Source organism: Electrona antarctica (assembly GCF_951216825.1).
Source record: "Electrona antarctica genome assembly, chromosome: 21".
NCBI lineage: Eukaryota > Metazoa > Chordata > Actinopteri > Myctophiformes > Myctophidae > Electrona > Electrona antarctica.
In genome coordinates, this window is record NC_136802.1 from 27,138,907 (window position 1) to 27,154,757 (window position 15,851).

At 41.4% G+C, this 15,851-nt stretch overlaps 1 protein-coding gene across 1 annotated transcript in view; it reads right to left on the minus strand.

Annotated features, from left to right (window-relative positions):
* The window catches only part of LOC306914594 (B-cell scaffold protein with ankyrin repeats-like), a gene marked incomplete at its 5' end in the record, with an annotated part of 36,584 nt that extends 27,727 nt beyond the window's left edge, over positions 1-8,857 (minus strand). Inside the window, 5 exons of the mRNA XM_079491712.1 lie at positions 504-624; positions 3,073-3,215; positions 3,842-3,980; positions 4,962-5,089; positions 8,455-8,857. Of these exons, the coding sequence (XP_079347838.1) occupies positions 504-624; positions 3,073-3,215; positions 3,842-3,980; positions 4,962-5,089; positions 8,455-8,857 (934 nt within the window). The remainder of the gene's footprint in view (positions 1-503; positions 625-3,072; positions 3,216-3,841; positions 3,981-4,961; positions 5,090-8,454) is intronic.
* Between the last annotated feature and the right edge of the window lie 6,994 nt (positions 8,858-15,851).

Below are 15,851 nucleotides of genomic sequence, written 5' to 3' on the forward strand. Positions count from 1 at the left end.
GGTCCGGGTTACCACCAGTGGTCCTTGAGGGGGTTCCAGGAGGTCCCCAGCGAAATGATGGAGAGTTGGTAACCAAATGGACCCTTATATAGATCTTTAACTCTCAAGAGTTACATTATTGTTAAACATCTGCATTACTTAATTTACAAGACGTCTACACAATTAGAGAATGTAGAAGAATTGTTATTTTGATCAACATTTGCCAACAGCATTGAATTGTGGACAAAATCTTAGCCAACGATAACAAAATATTCTGTAGTTTTGGGCCTCAATAAATCTAAATCTCATCAAATGGTGGTCCGTGGCTCAAATGCCAAATAACTAATGGGCCTAGATATGAAAAAAGTTGAAAATCACCGAGTTAGTGGAAGTGAATTTGAAATATAGGCCTACTGACAACTGTAATGTGATGTGTAATGTGTCATGTGAATTCAGAATTCACTTGACATAGTTATTGGTTGACAGAAAGCTCAAAATGTGCATGCGTTTGGCTCCTACTGTACCTCTTTCAGGTGTGGCGTCACTATCAGATTGCAGTCCTTGAAACCCCCCGGAAGGCATTCTCTCCAGCAAGATGGAGGCTAGCCTCTGGTCCAGCTTCTCCACGCAGGACACCTGCAGAGCCTGCCAGGGTGAGAGAATGACGGTCACGCTGTCTACAACAGGGGTTCCCAAACTTTTTTGGACCAGGTACCCCTTTTGGGGTAGACATTTTTCCAGGTACCCCCTCATCTGAAGCGGCCGCAGAAACCTTTCAAGTGTCCTGAGTCTTTTTGTTGTTTCTGCAGCATGTGTCCTGCTGTTACTGTTTGGGGTCACGACAGGTTGACTGATGTTGTAGTTTTAGTAATCATGTCAGCTATTGGCCCAAAGCAAACATGGGAGAAACACAATGAACACAAAAAATATGTTTATTCCGCAACTTGGCAGAAATGACCATGTAGATAAAAATCTGGGAATTATTTCGGGTACCCCCTGGCTATGCGTGGTGTACCCCTAGGGGTCCGCGGACCCCACTTTGGGAACCGCTGGTCTACAACACAATTTGTCTATATGTCAGTATACGTACAGTATAGGGGTGCAAATCTAACTAATCAATTATATATTATAAAAAAGAAAAATCACAATTGATAAATGAAATACTCAATCAAAGATCCTTGATTTTGGTCTTGTCATAAGTTATTTATATTTCTATTATATTTCTATTCGGCCCATAGAGATGACCGTCAGCACGCTATAGTCTCCATGTCCATATAAGCAGCCATTTTTTACTTTATATTGACGAGATGATGAGAGTGGGCTAAGGAAGGACATGCAAAGCAGGGACATTTTGTGATATGTTGGGAAATGCACTATCCTGACAAATACTTGTGCACCCAAATTCTGCGCACAAGTAACATCCTATACTTTTAGGTATCTATCGGTGAGTTAAAGTATTATTCAGCTAATGAACTAACTAACTAATGTAAACTAACTAACTAATGTAAACTTCAACTACTAAAACCTTGGATTGTGGCGTGGCTCCAATGAGGACCCGGAATCCCAATTCATTTGACAATCAAAACAGGCATAGAGATCTCAGTCTAAACGTTGCATAATAAAGTATGACAAACAACGACCACAAATAAAATGACTTTGCGCATTGTTAAAAAATATTGTAAATTCAATTGTTGTGTAATGGGGGCTGGTTGGAGTAGTTTACTCACATCACTGCAAGTAATCAGTGCCATGTATCGGTAATTTAAAGTTGTAACTCTAAAGGATAACAACAACATCTTCTATTGTCTTCCATTCCTCTTTGGCAAGTAGACAGTGCTTTTGGCAAAGGGAAGTGGGCAGCTCAAAGCTGCCTCATCAGCGAAATATATCTAATCACATTGAGTGTTCATGGCTGACTGGAGTCTCAAATGCTGCCATCTCTTCAGTTTCAGAGTGAAGATGGTAAACAGAACCTTTGCATAAAGAAAGAAAGCCCCAGAAAGAATGGAAATACGCTGATGCAATTTCTCTGCTGTCTTCCACACTCTTTTTTTTAACCCATTTAGACTTGAGGACGATTCTACAAATGTCTTCTAAATCCTGATAGTTTATCACAGTGGTGCTGTGGTGCTCAAGCATTTTCATGTCAAGGACCCCCCCCCAGAATTATCTATATTTGGCCGCCGACCCCCATCTGAAAATATGTTGTTCCAGGGACCCCCCCAGAAGCAAAGATTTGAGTTCAAAACGTTTGCTCTGAAAGAATATATTCAAAGATTTGCGCCACATTTTCACGATTTTTCTAAAATAGCAGACCAACAAGCTCCTAGCGCGGCACTTGGTGCCGCGCTATGAGCTTGTAGATCTGCTATTTTTCAATAGCTAAAGTATAACATAATTCTTAAAACACCAAAAGGGGTTCCCGTACAGAATGGCTTAACGATGTAGCGTGCACCATGCAGTCATAAGCGGCAGCGGGAATAATCTCGTCATTAATACGATGGATAATGATGAGTAACAACATAGACACACTAGTTACTGTGAAGGAGAAACGACTGTTTTCCCCCATTTCCCCCCTATTGTTTCTGTTCTATTCTATGAGATACATCAGTGGTTTTATCAACCCTTTTCATATCAAGGCCCATTATTTTATTCGCCATTTGATCCACGGACCACCATTCGATGAGATTTAGTCCAAAAACTAAAGAATATGTCGTTATCGTTGGCACACAATTCCATGCTGTTGGCAAACATTGACCAAAATTACAATTCTTCTACATTCTCAAATGATGTATGACTTCTTGAAAAAATAAGTAATGCAGATGTTTAACAATAATGTAACTCTTGAGAGTTAAAGATCTATAAGGGTCCATTTGGTTAACAACTTTTATTTAGCTGCTTTGGGACCACCTGGAACCCCATCAAGGACCACTGGTGGACCACCGGCTGAAAACCACTGAGACAGAACGTTTATACAGTGGGGGGGGGGGGGGGGGGGGGGGGGCATACAGTAGCCTATTACAGTCAGACAGCACTGTACATCAAAGTCAATTTTCTATGACATTAAAAAGTTTGAAAAAGCTCTGTCTTTACCTGACACATGAAAATGACAGGGTCTGCCGCCATCGTCAGAAGGTGTGCAACCTCTGTCATAAGGGTGTAGTACTGCAAGTGTGCTTTCCTCACTTCGGCTCCACCACAATACAGGGTCACGCTGACATTTCCGGTGGGAAAATCTGTGGTGGGAGGACAACACAATTTACCGTGCGATTTGTACAGCCGAGACCCACTGACTCAGAGGACTCATCCCCCCCCCCCCCTCCCTCCCAATGGAATAATGATTCAAATCTGCCAGCGCTACCCTGAAGCCTTGTGCACCTACATTAAGTGAAAGAGACCATTGTAATAAGCATTCCCTTGTAGTTATCTATGGCCAGGCTGAAGTTTTAATTAGGTTTTATTTTATTTTATTAGGGCCGTACATGATATGTTAAATGTGTGTATCTGTGTCATTAAGAAAACTAGCCAGTTTATTTGTAGCCTGCTTGAAAAAAACAAGCACGGTTAGTAGAGGCGTGCGTGCGTGCGTGCGTGCGTGCGTGCGTGTATTTTTGGGGATAATCACAGAAACCGGACTGGACTGATCAGAAAAAGTTAATCAAATATATATATATACCGACCCTCTTGATGTTTTGGGCTATAGTTCTTTTCTTTTTTAACTATAGATTTTCTGCCATTTAGCGTTTTCTTCAAAACACACCATGCACATTTTGATCACCTATTGAGGGGCCTCTATACGGTCTACAACTCTACCCAGTGAAGAGCAAAAAGAAAGCAGACTTTAGTTGTGTTATTGTTGTACCTGGTGCATTGACACAGAGAGTCCGCTCATTCCAGTGGATAGGCTTCACTCTCACACTCTGACTGTCATCGCTGAACTGGACCTCTGCGTCAGCACTAGCTTCCGTATCTTTTAAGAGAATGAACACCTCAGCAGAAACCTGGAGAGAAGATAAGAAAACACATTGTACTACTGTGTTCTACTCGGTTCCGTGTGGACTCTTCCAGATAGAGGACTATATGGGGGATACCATGTGCCATTAGACGATCCATTGGTCCAAAGTACCATTGTTTCGATGGCCCCCAATATAACTGAGGCCTCATTCACACCTAAAAGACAGCTAGCTGTCTTGTCTTGTGTCTTGTCCGTGTTTAATGGCCGCCCCAATGCATTTCCAATGGAAGTCACATGGTTTGACCAAACATTTTTGTTTGATGGCTGTGTTCTGCCCCCCTCCCCCCCATCACATGGTTTGGTCAAACCATGTGACTTCCATTGGAAATGCATTGGGGCGGCCATTAAACATGGACAAGACACAAGTCAGCTGTCCTTTAGGTGTGAATGAGGCCTAAGCCTAACCCTAAACGTCAGAATAATGGTCCCCTCAGGGCAGTGTTGTTTTTGGCAGCAAATTTCTATTTTAGTTTAGTCATAGTCTTTGGACTGAAACTTAATTTACTTTTAGTCATATTTTAGTCACCTGGAATGTTTTAGTGTTAGTCTAGTTTTAGTCAACTAAATCTACAGTTGATTTAGTCGACTAAAATGTATTTTGGCGGGCCTTGATGCCGTCGTAATGACAGGTTTTACACTTGGTGAAAATAGCCGATCTACAAGCTCACAACGCGTCGCAGCGCGGCGCGTTGTGAGCTTGTAGATTTTGCATGCAACCAAGTGTAAAATGACTTAAACTGGATCTCTTGTCCACTAGTCCCTTCCTAACATTTCAGTCTAGTTTTTATTTGTTGACGAAATTGTCTATATTTAGTCTCAGTTTGAGTCACCGTAGCTTATAGTTTTCATTTAGTTTCCATTTAGTTTTCGTCAGTGAAAAAAGGTAGTCGACAAACATAATTTTTCGTCTTGGTATTAGTCGAGGAAAACAACACTGCCTCATGGGACCAGGTCAGCATCACCTCACCCCGCAACGGATTCTGCCAGGGATGACCACCATGGATCTGACAGTGGTTGATCCTCCTGCACAGCTTTGTTGTTCCTGCAGCTTTGCATGTGTTCCCGCTGGCCTGCTTGGCAAGGAACTGGCATTTCCTGTTGTGGATGAAATAATACACAAACAAGTTGGAATTCTGTCAGTGTTTTTTTTTTTTCTTGTTTTTTTTTGACACACTATTCTTAGTGCATTTTTGCTTCTAATTAGTTTTGCAAAGCTTTTTCGGAAAACTATTTTAATGAGGCCGTCTCTCTTGTCTGTGTACACAGTATGAGGTTGTCCGTTTATAACATTTCCAGATGCAGTTTGTTATTATGTAAGTAATATTCCTTGTTGGATATATACACGCATCAGATCCAGAGTGATCATTTAAGTCTGAAAGTGGAAAAGTTGGCCCCTGCTTACAATTGCTTACAATAACTGTAAATGCCTCAGCCAACAACAGTGGTCAAGTCAATCCAGTGTCAATAAATCCATTTACCATGATAACATGATAAAATAATAATAGTCTTGTAGACCTAGTTAGGTTTGCTATGTTACTTACTAACTAGGATAGCTAAATGAAATACTTCATAAATTACACACTTGGAATCTGTGGACGGTAAATGTTTACAGTAAATGACCATTCTGACAATGTAAGGAAGGAGGAAGAGACATAAGTCCAGTGGTGTAAAGTACATTTACTAAGTACTGTACCTATTTTTTGAGGTATTTTTTTACTTTTACTTCTACGCCACTACATCTCAGAGACTAATATTGTACGTTTTACTCTGCAATTATTTGACAGCTTTAGTTAGTACTGGTTACTTTGCAAATTTTGATTATTATCACAAAATATACATTATCCACTTCAGTGCTTATTATTGTGCTGAAGGCAAACCATTAATTCATTACATACATGTTTTTGACTGTCCACTTCCTGATTGGTTAGTCATTTGCCGGCAGAAAAAATTGGACCAATGACAATTAAAGCTTCTAGTCAAATCTTTGAATGTAGACTGCGGCCCCTAGAGGTGTCACAGAGACAAAAACAATTGTTTACAATTGTAGTCTGAATACAAACAAAATAAAAAATTATATGTCATTACATTTTTATATAGTATTACTCATAGCTACTTTAACCATGATAGATTCATTGAAAACACCTGTCGTTGGTTCCGGTGAAATTAATCTATTTTTCCCGATTTTTGTCCCCCCTATTTGACAATGTTGTTGACTTTACAACATGTGTCCAAGTTTGTGCCTCAGATGGTTTGTTTTCTGAAAGACTCTGGCAGTACTGGTGACAACTAGGGATGCACCGAAAGGGAAGGGAAATTCTTGGCCGAAACCGAATACCGAATATAGGAAACAGTTGGCCGAAAACTGAATACCGAATATCCGAATATGATTAATATTATATATCTTTTTTCCTACCTAACCGAGGCTGGTGTTTGCTGTTCAGCGGCAAAACGCACAGAAGGAATTCCAAACTTCTGGTCAGACGGAGTGAGGAGCCAGGCCTGGATGGAACCCACAGTGTCCCTAGAGCCTCCTAGTGTCGCCAACACCTGCTATACTAGCATCTAATCAGCCATCTTCCCCACTGACTGTGGGGGCAGTAGCATGCGGCATGCCACTTGGGACACAGGCCGGGGTCTGATCATCAACCTCGGTCGGGTCGCCTGGAGGAGGGTGTCTGTCTGTTGCAAGACCTGAAACACCCAGTAGTGACTCCACACTGAACAGATGTTTTATTCACTGAAAGTGAAAATGTGTAAAAAAAAAATCTTTTGAAATGTTTAGATTTTTTTATATATACAATTAACTAACTAACTGAATGAATGAAATAAATTAATTCATTCATTCATTGTAGGAAAGTTTATTATTATTATTTTTTTTTATGTTTACTCAAGTCGTGACCGATAAAAACAGGTTGGGTCACTTACGGCCCTTTGTTTGGGAAACACTGACAATCTGACATAGAGAACATAATTGACTAACTACTGAGTCTCAGTAGTCATGAGTGAAGGAAGGGTCATCTGGATTTGCATGGCAAGAGATTACCGATCTCTAGTGACGACAAGGAAACCTTAGTAATTTGCATGAGATGTCCCCCATCAACACACAGCCGCAGAATCCTTACGTTTTATTCATCTGTGTTGTTTTTCACAAATATCTCAATAAGGAAAAACAGAGAGCCCTCAGCAGCTGGTACTAAACAAAATTACACATTAGTTGTGTATTAGTTTTGTCGCATCATGCCACTCTAAAAGCGAGAATACAGGTCAATTTAGAGATGGTCCAACGCTTATTTACAGCAGCACAAATGGATCCTTCTAATTAACCTGAAGAAGACCATGCAGGTGGAGGTAATATGCGTTATTTTCTCCCAGCTGTTCTTGGGGGAATTGAAACAGATACTGAGGACTTGCCGTACTTTTTTTCAGCTCATATTCATGACAGGGTGACAACAACGATGCTGGCCACAAATCTAGGAGGAGTTAACACTTCCTGCTTTTCTTGCTTTTTTTTGCAAGTCAAAATCACAAGGCACACCTGTATTCTTACATGCGATAACATAATTTCTTTATATAGTCTTATATTGCAATGATAATATGCGGGTTGTCACAAAATCCGAAGGCTCTATCTAGAGTGGCATTATCCAATCAACCACTAAAACCCCAGCATCCTTATTGTGGCAATTTGTGGGTAAAGCTTTCGCTGAAAATAGACACAAGCTCACAGGCAGCGCGGCTTTAAATAAACTTTGGAGCATCTGATTCTAAATTGACCCTTTGTGAGCTTCTCGATTGGCTCATTTCAGCTCCCCCACAATAACAGTGAACAGAATATACACAAGTACAGAGCCCTGAGGGACTCCGGTTTAAGTGGTTATAGGTTAGGATTTGACCGCTGGTGTTGACTGACATAAGGCTAGCATACGGCTGAGCTGATCTTCAGTGTATTGTAAACCACATGGTGTTTCATTTGGTCCTTTTCATATAGAATGGAACAGAGAGCTTCCCATGAACCCACTCACTGTGGCCCATTTTCCACCAGTTGGTTCCCAATGGAACCGGTTTCAGTTCTTTTCGTTTCTTACTTAGTCCATTTCCTATAGCCTATAGAGCTCCAAAATTGGAACATTAATTATGAATTGAGTGGGCAAAACCATACATATATTAGATTGTTGTCACCATGACACTTTATTTTGTATTGAATTACACATTTTTTCATTTTTAAATATTCAAATGAGGCATTATGTAGGAAAAGAATAGAAAATATGAAAAAGCTACTACTGTGGAAGGGTTCATGTATTAATTTACTTGTATTGATCCTATAAACAATTTAATATAGGTCTAGTTTTTCCCACCAATTTTGGAGCTCTGGCTCATGGACTAAGAACCAAAAAGAACTGAACCGGTTCCCATTGGGAACCAACCGGTGGAAAGGGGGTCTGTGGGTCGCGCCGTCGTTTTACCTTTCTTCACAATATCCGTCACGGCGGACAGGTAGTCGTGAGCGTCCTGCTCGCTGGAGATCTGCAGGCACTCGCTGCCCGTCAGCGGCACCAGCTCCAGCAGCGGCGCCAGGCTCTCCACGCCGCACAGGAGCACCACCACGCGCGGCGCCGGGGTCAGCACGCGGGCCAGGAAGAAGCGCCGGAGCTGGCACAGGCCCTCCAGCATGCTCCTGGAGAGGATCAGGAGCTTGCACTTGTACCGGGCCAGACCCAGGAAGTCCTGATCCCTCCGGCTGGACACTGTGGCGATGTCGTAGCAGCATATGCCGCCCTCGCGAATGTGGCCGGCGAAGACGGAGCGCAGATACGTGGCCCACTGCTCCGCCTCGGTCTCGTAGACGATGAGCAGGTCCTCTGCTGCATGGGAAGAACCCACATGTTTGGATGAAAAATGGGCAAAATGTCATGAATCCTCACTGAGGGTAAGGTACCCTCACAAAAAACATGCAGTAATCCTGGTCTCTAAACTGCCTCCCCCTGGCCAGCCGGGGCGCCTGATGGAGGGGAAAGGAACTGGTTGGAATAACGTGTGCCTTCCACGCGTTACGTCCAACCAGGGAAACCCCCCCCCCCTGTCAGGTGTAAAGGAGCGACTTGGACACTCATGCATGAAGGAAGCATGAGTTCAAGTCCGTTGCTCTCCTCAGGTTGGTGGAGGGTGTGTAGAGCCCAGGATCACATTACATAATTGACACAGGGGTGAAAAATGGGTTACAAAATCGTGGGATAAAAATTATAAAAAACAAAAAAAAAGAATCCTCACCGCTCCTAGAGTAAAGCCACGGCACCGCCGAGGTGCCCTTGAGCAGTGGGTTTTCAACCCCTTTTCATATCAAGGTCCATTATTTATTCAGCATTTAAGCAACGGACCGCCATCTGATGAGAATTAGCCTCTCGGACCCAAAACGAAAGAATATTTTGTTGTCGTTGGATAAGATTTTTTGTCATTCTCTAATTGTGTAGGCTTCTTGTAAATGAAGTAATGCAGATGTTTCACAATGATTTAACTCTTGAGAGCGTAAAATGAAACCAAATGGACCCATACGGGTCCATTTGGTTTCATTTTACGCTCTCAAGAGTTAAAGATCTTATCTATAAGGGTCTATTTGGTTACCAACTCTCCCACCGAGACCCGCCTCAAGGACCACCTGTGGTCCTCATACCACATGGTTGAAAACCACAACCACTGCCCTTGAGCAAAGACGAATATAAGTTACAAAATGTACTTACAGGTTAAAAATGAATAGCAATGCATCAGGAACATTAGATAGACCGTTATTAATCCTGAGGGAAATTCTGTTGTCATAGATACAGGTTGCAGGTATGAGGGAGAGAACGAAGTACAGGGAAGTAATGATGGCACAAATATCAGAAACGGCTCATATGATATACAGCATAAAGATGTCTATTCCGACCTTGCTTTCTGCACCTGTGCTGGTAGTAGTACAGTACACCCATGTGTATATGCCACCAATAGGTGGAAATAGAGACAATTCACAAAGTTTTTTATTTTAATTTTAGTCAGCAACAAAAGCAGCATATATAAGGAAAATGCATCATATCGGGAAAGCCAATTCTCCAAGCTATTGAAGTTGAAGCAGACACTGCTGTACTGACCCATGTAATGGTTAAATTATAACTAACTTCATAGTCATAGAAGAGAGATATTAGATCAGAGATAAGGGAGAATCGACAGTGAACATGGGATATTACGTTTGTGTTACACAAACATTGCCAAAGAAAACTCATCATGTAGTTATTTAAAGACATTGCAATATTAAAACATCAATATACAACATTTTAAATCTGCAAGACATGTCATAAAGCGTTTAATCGTAAAACCACACCCTACCTTAGATTAGATATAAATGTTATGACGGCGGTAATGTTTATTGAATTAAACGTAAAAGGGATTTACTCACCTATGTGACTCATGTTGCCAGTGTCGCTCTTCTTACTGCACATTGATATGGAAAACAGTGCTACTATTGTGCTTGGCTTGGGGACGATATGAGGGAGTTTCCTGTTGTACCAGATGAGAGGAGTCCAATCTGCAGTGGTGGAAAAATAACTCACATTTATTACTCAAGTAAAAGTATCAATACTGCAATATTATAAATACTCGGTTGCAAGTAAATGACCGGAATTAAAAGTGTACTTGAGTATTGGCATCAAAATGTACTTAAAGTACCAAAAGTGGTGCAAGATATAGCCCCAAGTGTAAAATAGGGTTAACATTCACTAATTTTAATGGAGACCCCCCCTGGCTCGGACCCCTTCAAGGATCCCTGGGTTTACTTTGAGAAGCTCTGATAGACAATATATTTTTATAGTAAATTTAATTACAGATATATTTAACACCTCAGTGATAACACCTCAATGATAGCCTTAACACCTCAATGATAATAACAACTACCTACACCTGTACATGACATTATTTTCAAGACAATACAATAATAATACATATATTCATATAGTCTTTACTTGGCCTGTATATTCAACTAGAAAATACTACATTGTGCTATCATATACTGTAGTATTATACTAGTTTAATGAAGACTTTGAAGGAAATTAATGAACATGTTTTGTGAAGTCAGTGACCTTGACCTTTGGCCTTTGACGACCTACTTCTAATCAGTTCATCCTTGAGCTCAAGTGGACGTTTGTGCCAAATGTCATGAAATTCCCTCGAGGCATTCCAGAGATATCGTGTTCGGGTTTTAGGGTTAGGCGGGCAGAGGGAACCGACGGATGGCAGAGGTATAAAAATAGCACAAAATAGTCGATCTACAGCACTAGCTCACAATTTGTCACATTGAGTAATGAGCTTGTAGGCTGGCTATTTTCACTTTGGTTTAACATTTGATTATTTTTTGCCTATGACATACCTAAACTAGGGACGCCAGGCTGAAAGTGATTGATTGTCAACATTTTGGTCAAGGATCTTTTATCAGGCATATAGTGACAAATGGAACCAACATCATCTAAAGGGCAGGGTCAACAGTGACCAGGTGACCATGTCATGAGGGGAAACGTATCTCGGGCACCAACATCACAAAAACACAGCAACTGATACAATGTTAGAAAACACATGTTGAACGTAAAAGAGGCATTTGTACGGAGCCCTGAAATGGCCACTCCAGGGCTCCGTACATTTGAATATACATATACATATTATTTACAACAATACAGCTTAAACAAATATACTAACATTTAGAGTAAAGTTCAACAGTGCAGAGTGCTAATGTGCGTGTGTATGTATTGCACATTGATGTTTTGCACTTTATCTAGCATTAGAGCTCAGCAGCTTGATGGAGGCTGGAACAAACTATGTAGTAGTTTGATTTGCATGTTTTACGTCCTTCCTCAGAGTCTACAATGCTTTTTGTTGACAGACAGACAGACAGACAGACAGACAGACAGACAGACAGACAGACAGATCTTTATTATTCCAGAGGGAAATTCACCTGCCTTAACAGCACTGCAGTAGGAGTTGCAAACAAAGGACATGAATGATTGGTGAGTTCTGATGACAACTGGCTCATGGTCAGGTGATGTTTAGAATGAGTTGGTTGTTGTCACTCGTCACATCACTTGATGTAGATTTCTCTTCTGTGGTACATGGAAGAGTGCATGTCCTGTGTAGAAGACCCAAAATTACAGTATCATCAGCTAATATATTATATATTGATACCCTATGAATATACTTTCCTGCACGCACCAGTGTACAATATAAAATGAATAAAACAAACTAACTAAGGGTGGCGTTAATATTCGACCGTATTAGGGTGTTGAACTAAATTCATAATTCATTCATACCGGTAATTAGAATTTGAGCATTTGCTTGTTGTGCTCTCAAGGTACTTGAGGATGGCATCTTCAGCACTGCACTTTAAATTGACATATCTAATGTTGGGTCACATTTTCTTCTTGAGCAGCGACACTATAAATACAAGGAGAAAAAGCTTATTAAAAAAGGTTATGTCATTGAGCTGCATTATACAACTTGAAGATATTACATTTTCATTTCTCAGTGCAATAGCAATCTGAATTAGTCATTATTCTCAATCTCTCCACTCGAAGGCACTATAAGAAAACATTTAAGCCGTATGATGGTGTCCCACAGTGAAAATAACTTAAATCTACAAGCACAACGCGCTGCAACAGGACGCGGATTTGTGAGCTTGTAGTTTGGTTGTTTTTATTTTTGAATTCTGTAATAAGAAAAATCACACCTGTGTGAAGTGAGGGGCGCTAATATATTAAAGTCTAACTCATGTTGATTAGGTGATGTAATGGTGATGTAAAACAAACGGTGCCAACACAAACATTAAACGCCATTAACAATAAAGAGACAATATGACGTAATGAGGGACAATATGACGTACATTGTCCCTTCATTGTCTATGGCGTTTACAAAACAAAGGCAATCATTAAACCTGTATATTGGAGTGGCTAGCGGCCCTCAAAAACATTTTTTTTTAAATATTTCTGACATTGAGTGACCCAATATGGATAAGTCAACTTTGGTGACTATTTTGTCACGAAATGTATGTAATATAATTATTATCATTACATATTATTATAATACTGTACATACTGTGCCCCCTTCAGCATGCCCACGGTTTGATTCCCAGCTGGCCAGACTGTTTGTGTGACAATCGGAATGACACACGATGTACAGAAAGCATTCCCCTGCTTTCTTTCCATAATGATGCTGCTTCCATTTTAGCATAGGTCCTTGACTAGCTTGTAGAACTGATATTTTTGCTGAATTTTAAATCGAGTGTTCATCCATTTCTTCTGAATGCTCATTTTTGCTGAATGTTGCCCTGCTGCTGGTTACAAATCACCCGTGCTGCGGGTTACAAATCACCCGTGCTGCTGGTTACAAATCACCCGTGCTGCGGGTTACAAATCACCCGTGCTGCGGGTTACAAATCACCCGTGCTGCGGGTTACAAATCACCCGTAGTGCGGGTTACAAATCAAACGTGCTGCGGGTTACAAATCACCCGTGCTGTGGGTTACAAATCACCCGTAGTGCGGGTTACAAATCACCCGTAGTGCGGGTTACAAATCAAACGTGCTGCGGGTTACAAATCACCCGTGCTGCGGGTTACAAATCACCCGTGGCTTCCTAAGTTCCTGTGAGGTTAGCGTTAGGTTAGGGTTTGAGGTAGTGTTAGTAATGGTCGGACTAACGAGAGGTCGAACCAATGAATCCACCAAAGCACTTGTGACAGAGATTTTCTTCAGATGTGAAAGAGTTATTTTAATACATCTATTTGGAAAGATCTATATTCATGATATTTATTCACAACGTATTTAGATATAAAAAAGTAGATTCTACAACCCTATTTTCCTTAAAATACTTTTTTGTCGCCCTTTTCACATATTTCTAAAAATGGAAAATACGCCGTACTTGGGGAGGGGTCCTCCGTATTAAATTGCCATCCTTGTGTACAGTATTTTCACTCCTAATGGAGAATGGGGGTGCTTTATAAGCTTAATGATGCCAGAGGTAACTGGCAAATGGCGTTGAGGTTATGGGGAATGTGTTTGCTTAACCACATGAGAGACTGTCTCTGTGACTGAACCAGAATGTTATGCAAATCTGCAAAGCCAAGCTCGCAGAGCAGAGCACACCAAATCCATGTTTAACCGAATGGCCTGTGCGATGTGGCAATACTACATATCAGGGATGGATAGCTACATCGAAGCCCGAGGGAGAGGGAGAGAGAGAGAGAGAGAGAGGGCATGTGGGATGTTCTAGGGAGCTAAGTATGCATCCTTACAGTCACTTATGGAGAGAAATGTTCGGTGCCATTAAGTGACTTCACCTGACAATCCTACCCAGGCCAGTGTCTCACTAATGGTAGTTTTCTGTGAGAGAGAGAGAGAGAAAAAAAAGTAAGGGGGACCTGAAATGCACTGTGGAAAAGGAGCAGGTGAAAGAGTTGAAGTCTGCTCCACCACCACGCAAGGCATTGTCATTATTGCTTGTGTCAGAAGAGCGACTAGACCACCTTTCAAGCACTGTGTACCTGGCTGGTGACTCACCAGAGACACATCATGCCAGTTCCAAGAATGGATTTGTGTGGATGGATGCATGCATAGATGTTCCACACTGCTACACACATGCACAGCACAAGTGCACAGGAACAAACATTTGCAGAAATGTGCACGCACGCACGCACGGTCGCACGCACGCACGCACGCACACACACACACACACACACACACACACACACACACACACACACACACACACACACACACACACACACACACACACACACACACAAATAAGTGCCCATAATGTACATTCTCAAATGTGCTCTTGTCTATGATAGCAGCTATAAAACCGTTGTGAAAGAGATTCTCTGGTAATTACATATGCTGTAGACAGCTGCAGGGAACATTGTCTGTAGCAGGTGTCACCCTCACCAACTCTACTTTATTCCATGGCATGGCTCCTCCTCGGAGATAAGTCAATGATAATGGGACAATTGCAGTGTACTTATGATGTACTTCATGGTGATGATATATGACCTGAGCTGACATGTCCCTTAACATAGACCTCCAGGCTAATTTGTGATTTATAAGAGCTTTTGGTCAATCCCTTCTAATTATATTCAATTAAATTGTATTATAGTGCCAAACAAATCACAAGTTGTTTCAAGAAACATCAGGCCGGGCCGGGGGTAGAGAGAATTTAAAAGAAAAACTCCCAGAGATTTATAAACCATATGTACATTCATTAAATCAATAAATACAATGTTTTTTGGGGAAAAAGGGTGATTTTCCATCCCCTTTAAATGAATTATGTCCAATGCATGCGTACAGTGTCTATAGGACTACAGTATCAATTTACACCCACATAAAATACTTTGCAGCAAATAGGCAAGGTAGATTAATATCCGTAACATTTGACGACTGTTTTGTTTGCAACAAAATGCTGCAACAGCGTTTGGTCTCCCTTGACATGTAAAACGGTGAGTGATTGTGGGTGCGTGGTGGTGCTATAGGCCAGGGGGCTTCATCATGTACCCTGGGGAGTGTTTAATCTGTGCCTGTGGAGTGTGGAGGCCTTTTTGCTAACCACATTCTCACTACACATTATTTGTGAAGCCATTTGCCCCCTGGCCCTTATATTTGGCTCATGCAATTCCAATGACATACAGAATGGGACAGAGCATTTGGACCCCAGCCCACCCCAGCCACCCCCCCCCCCCCCCCCCCCTCCCTTTGTAGCTAATAGCTCTATTCAAAAACGGATGATGATTTCTTTTTTCTCTCTCTCTCTCACTCTCTCTGCTGCCACTGCCAGCCAGTCACACAGAGCTGGATATA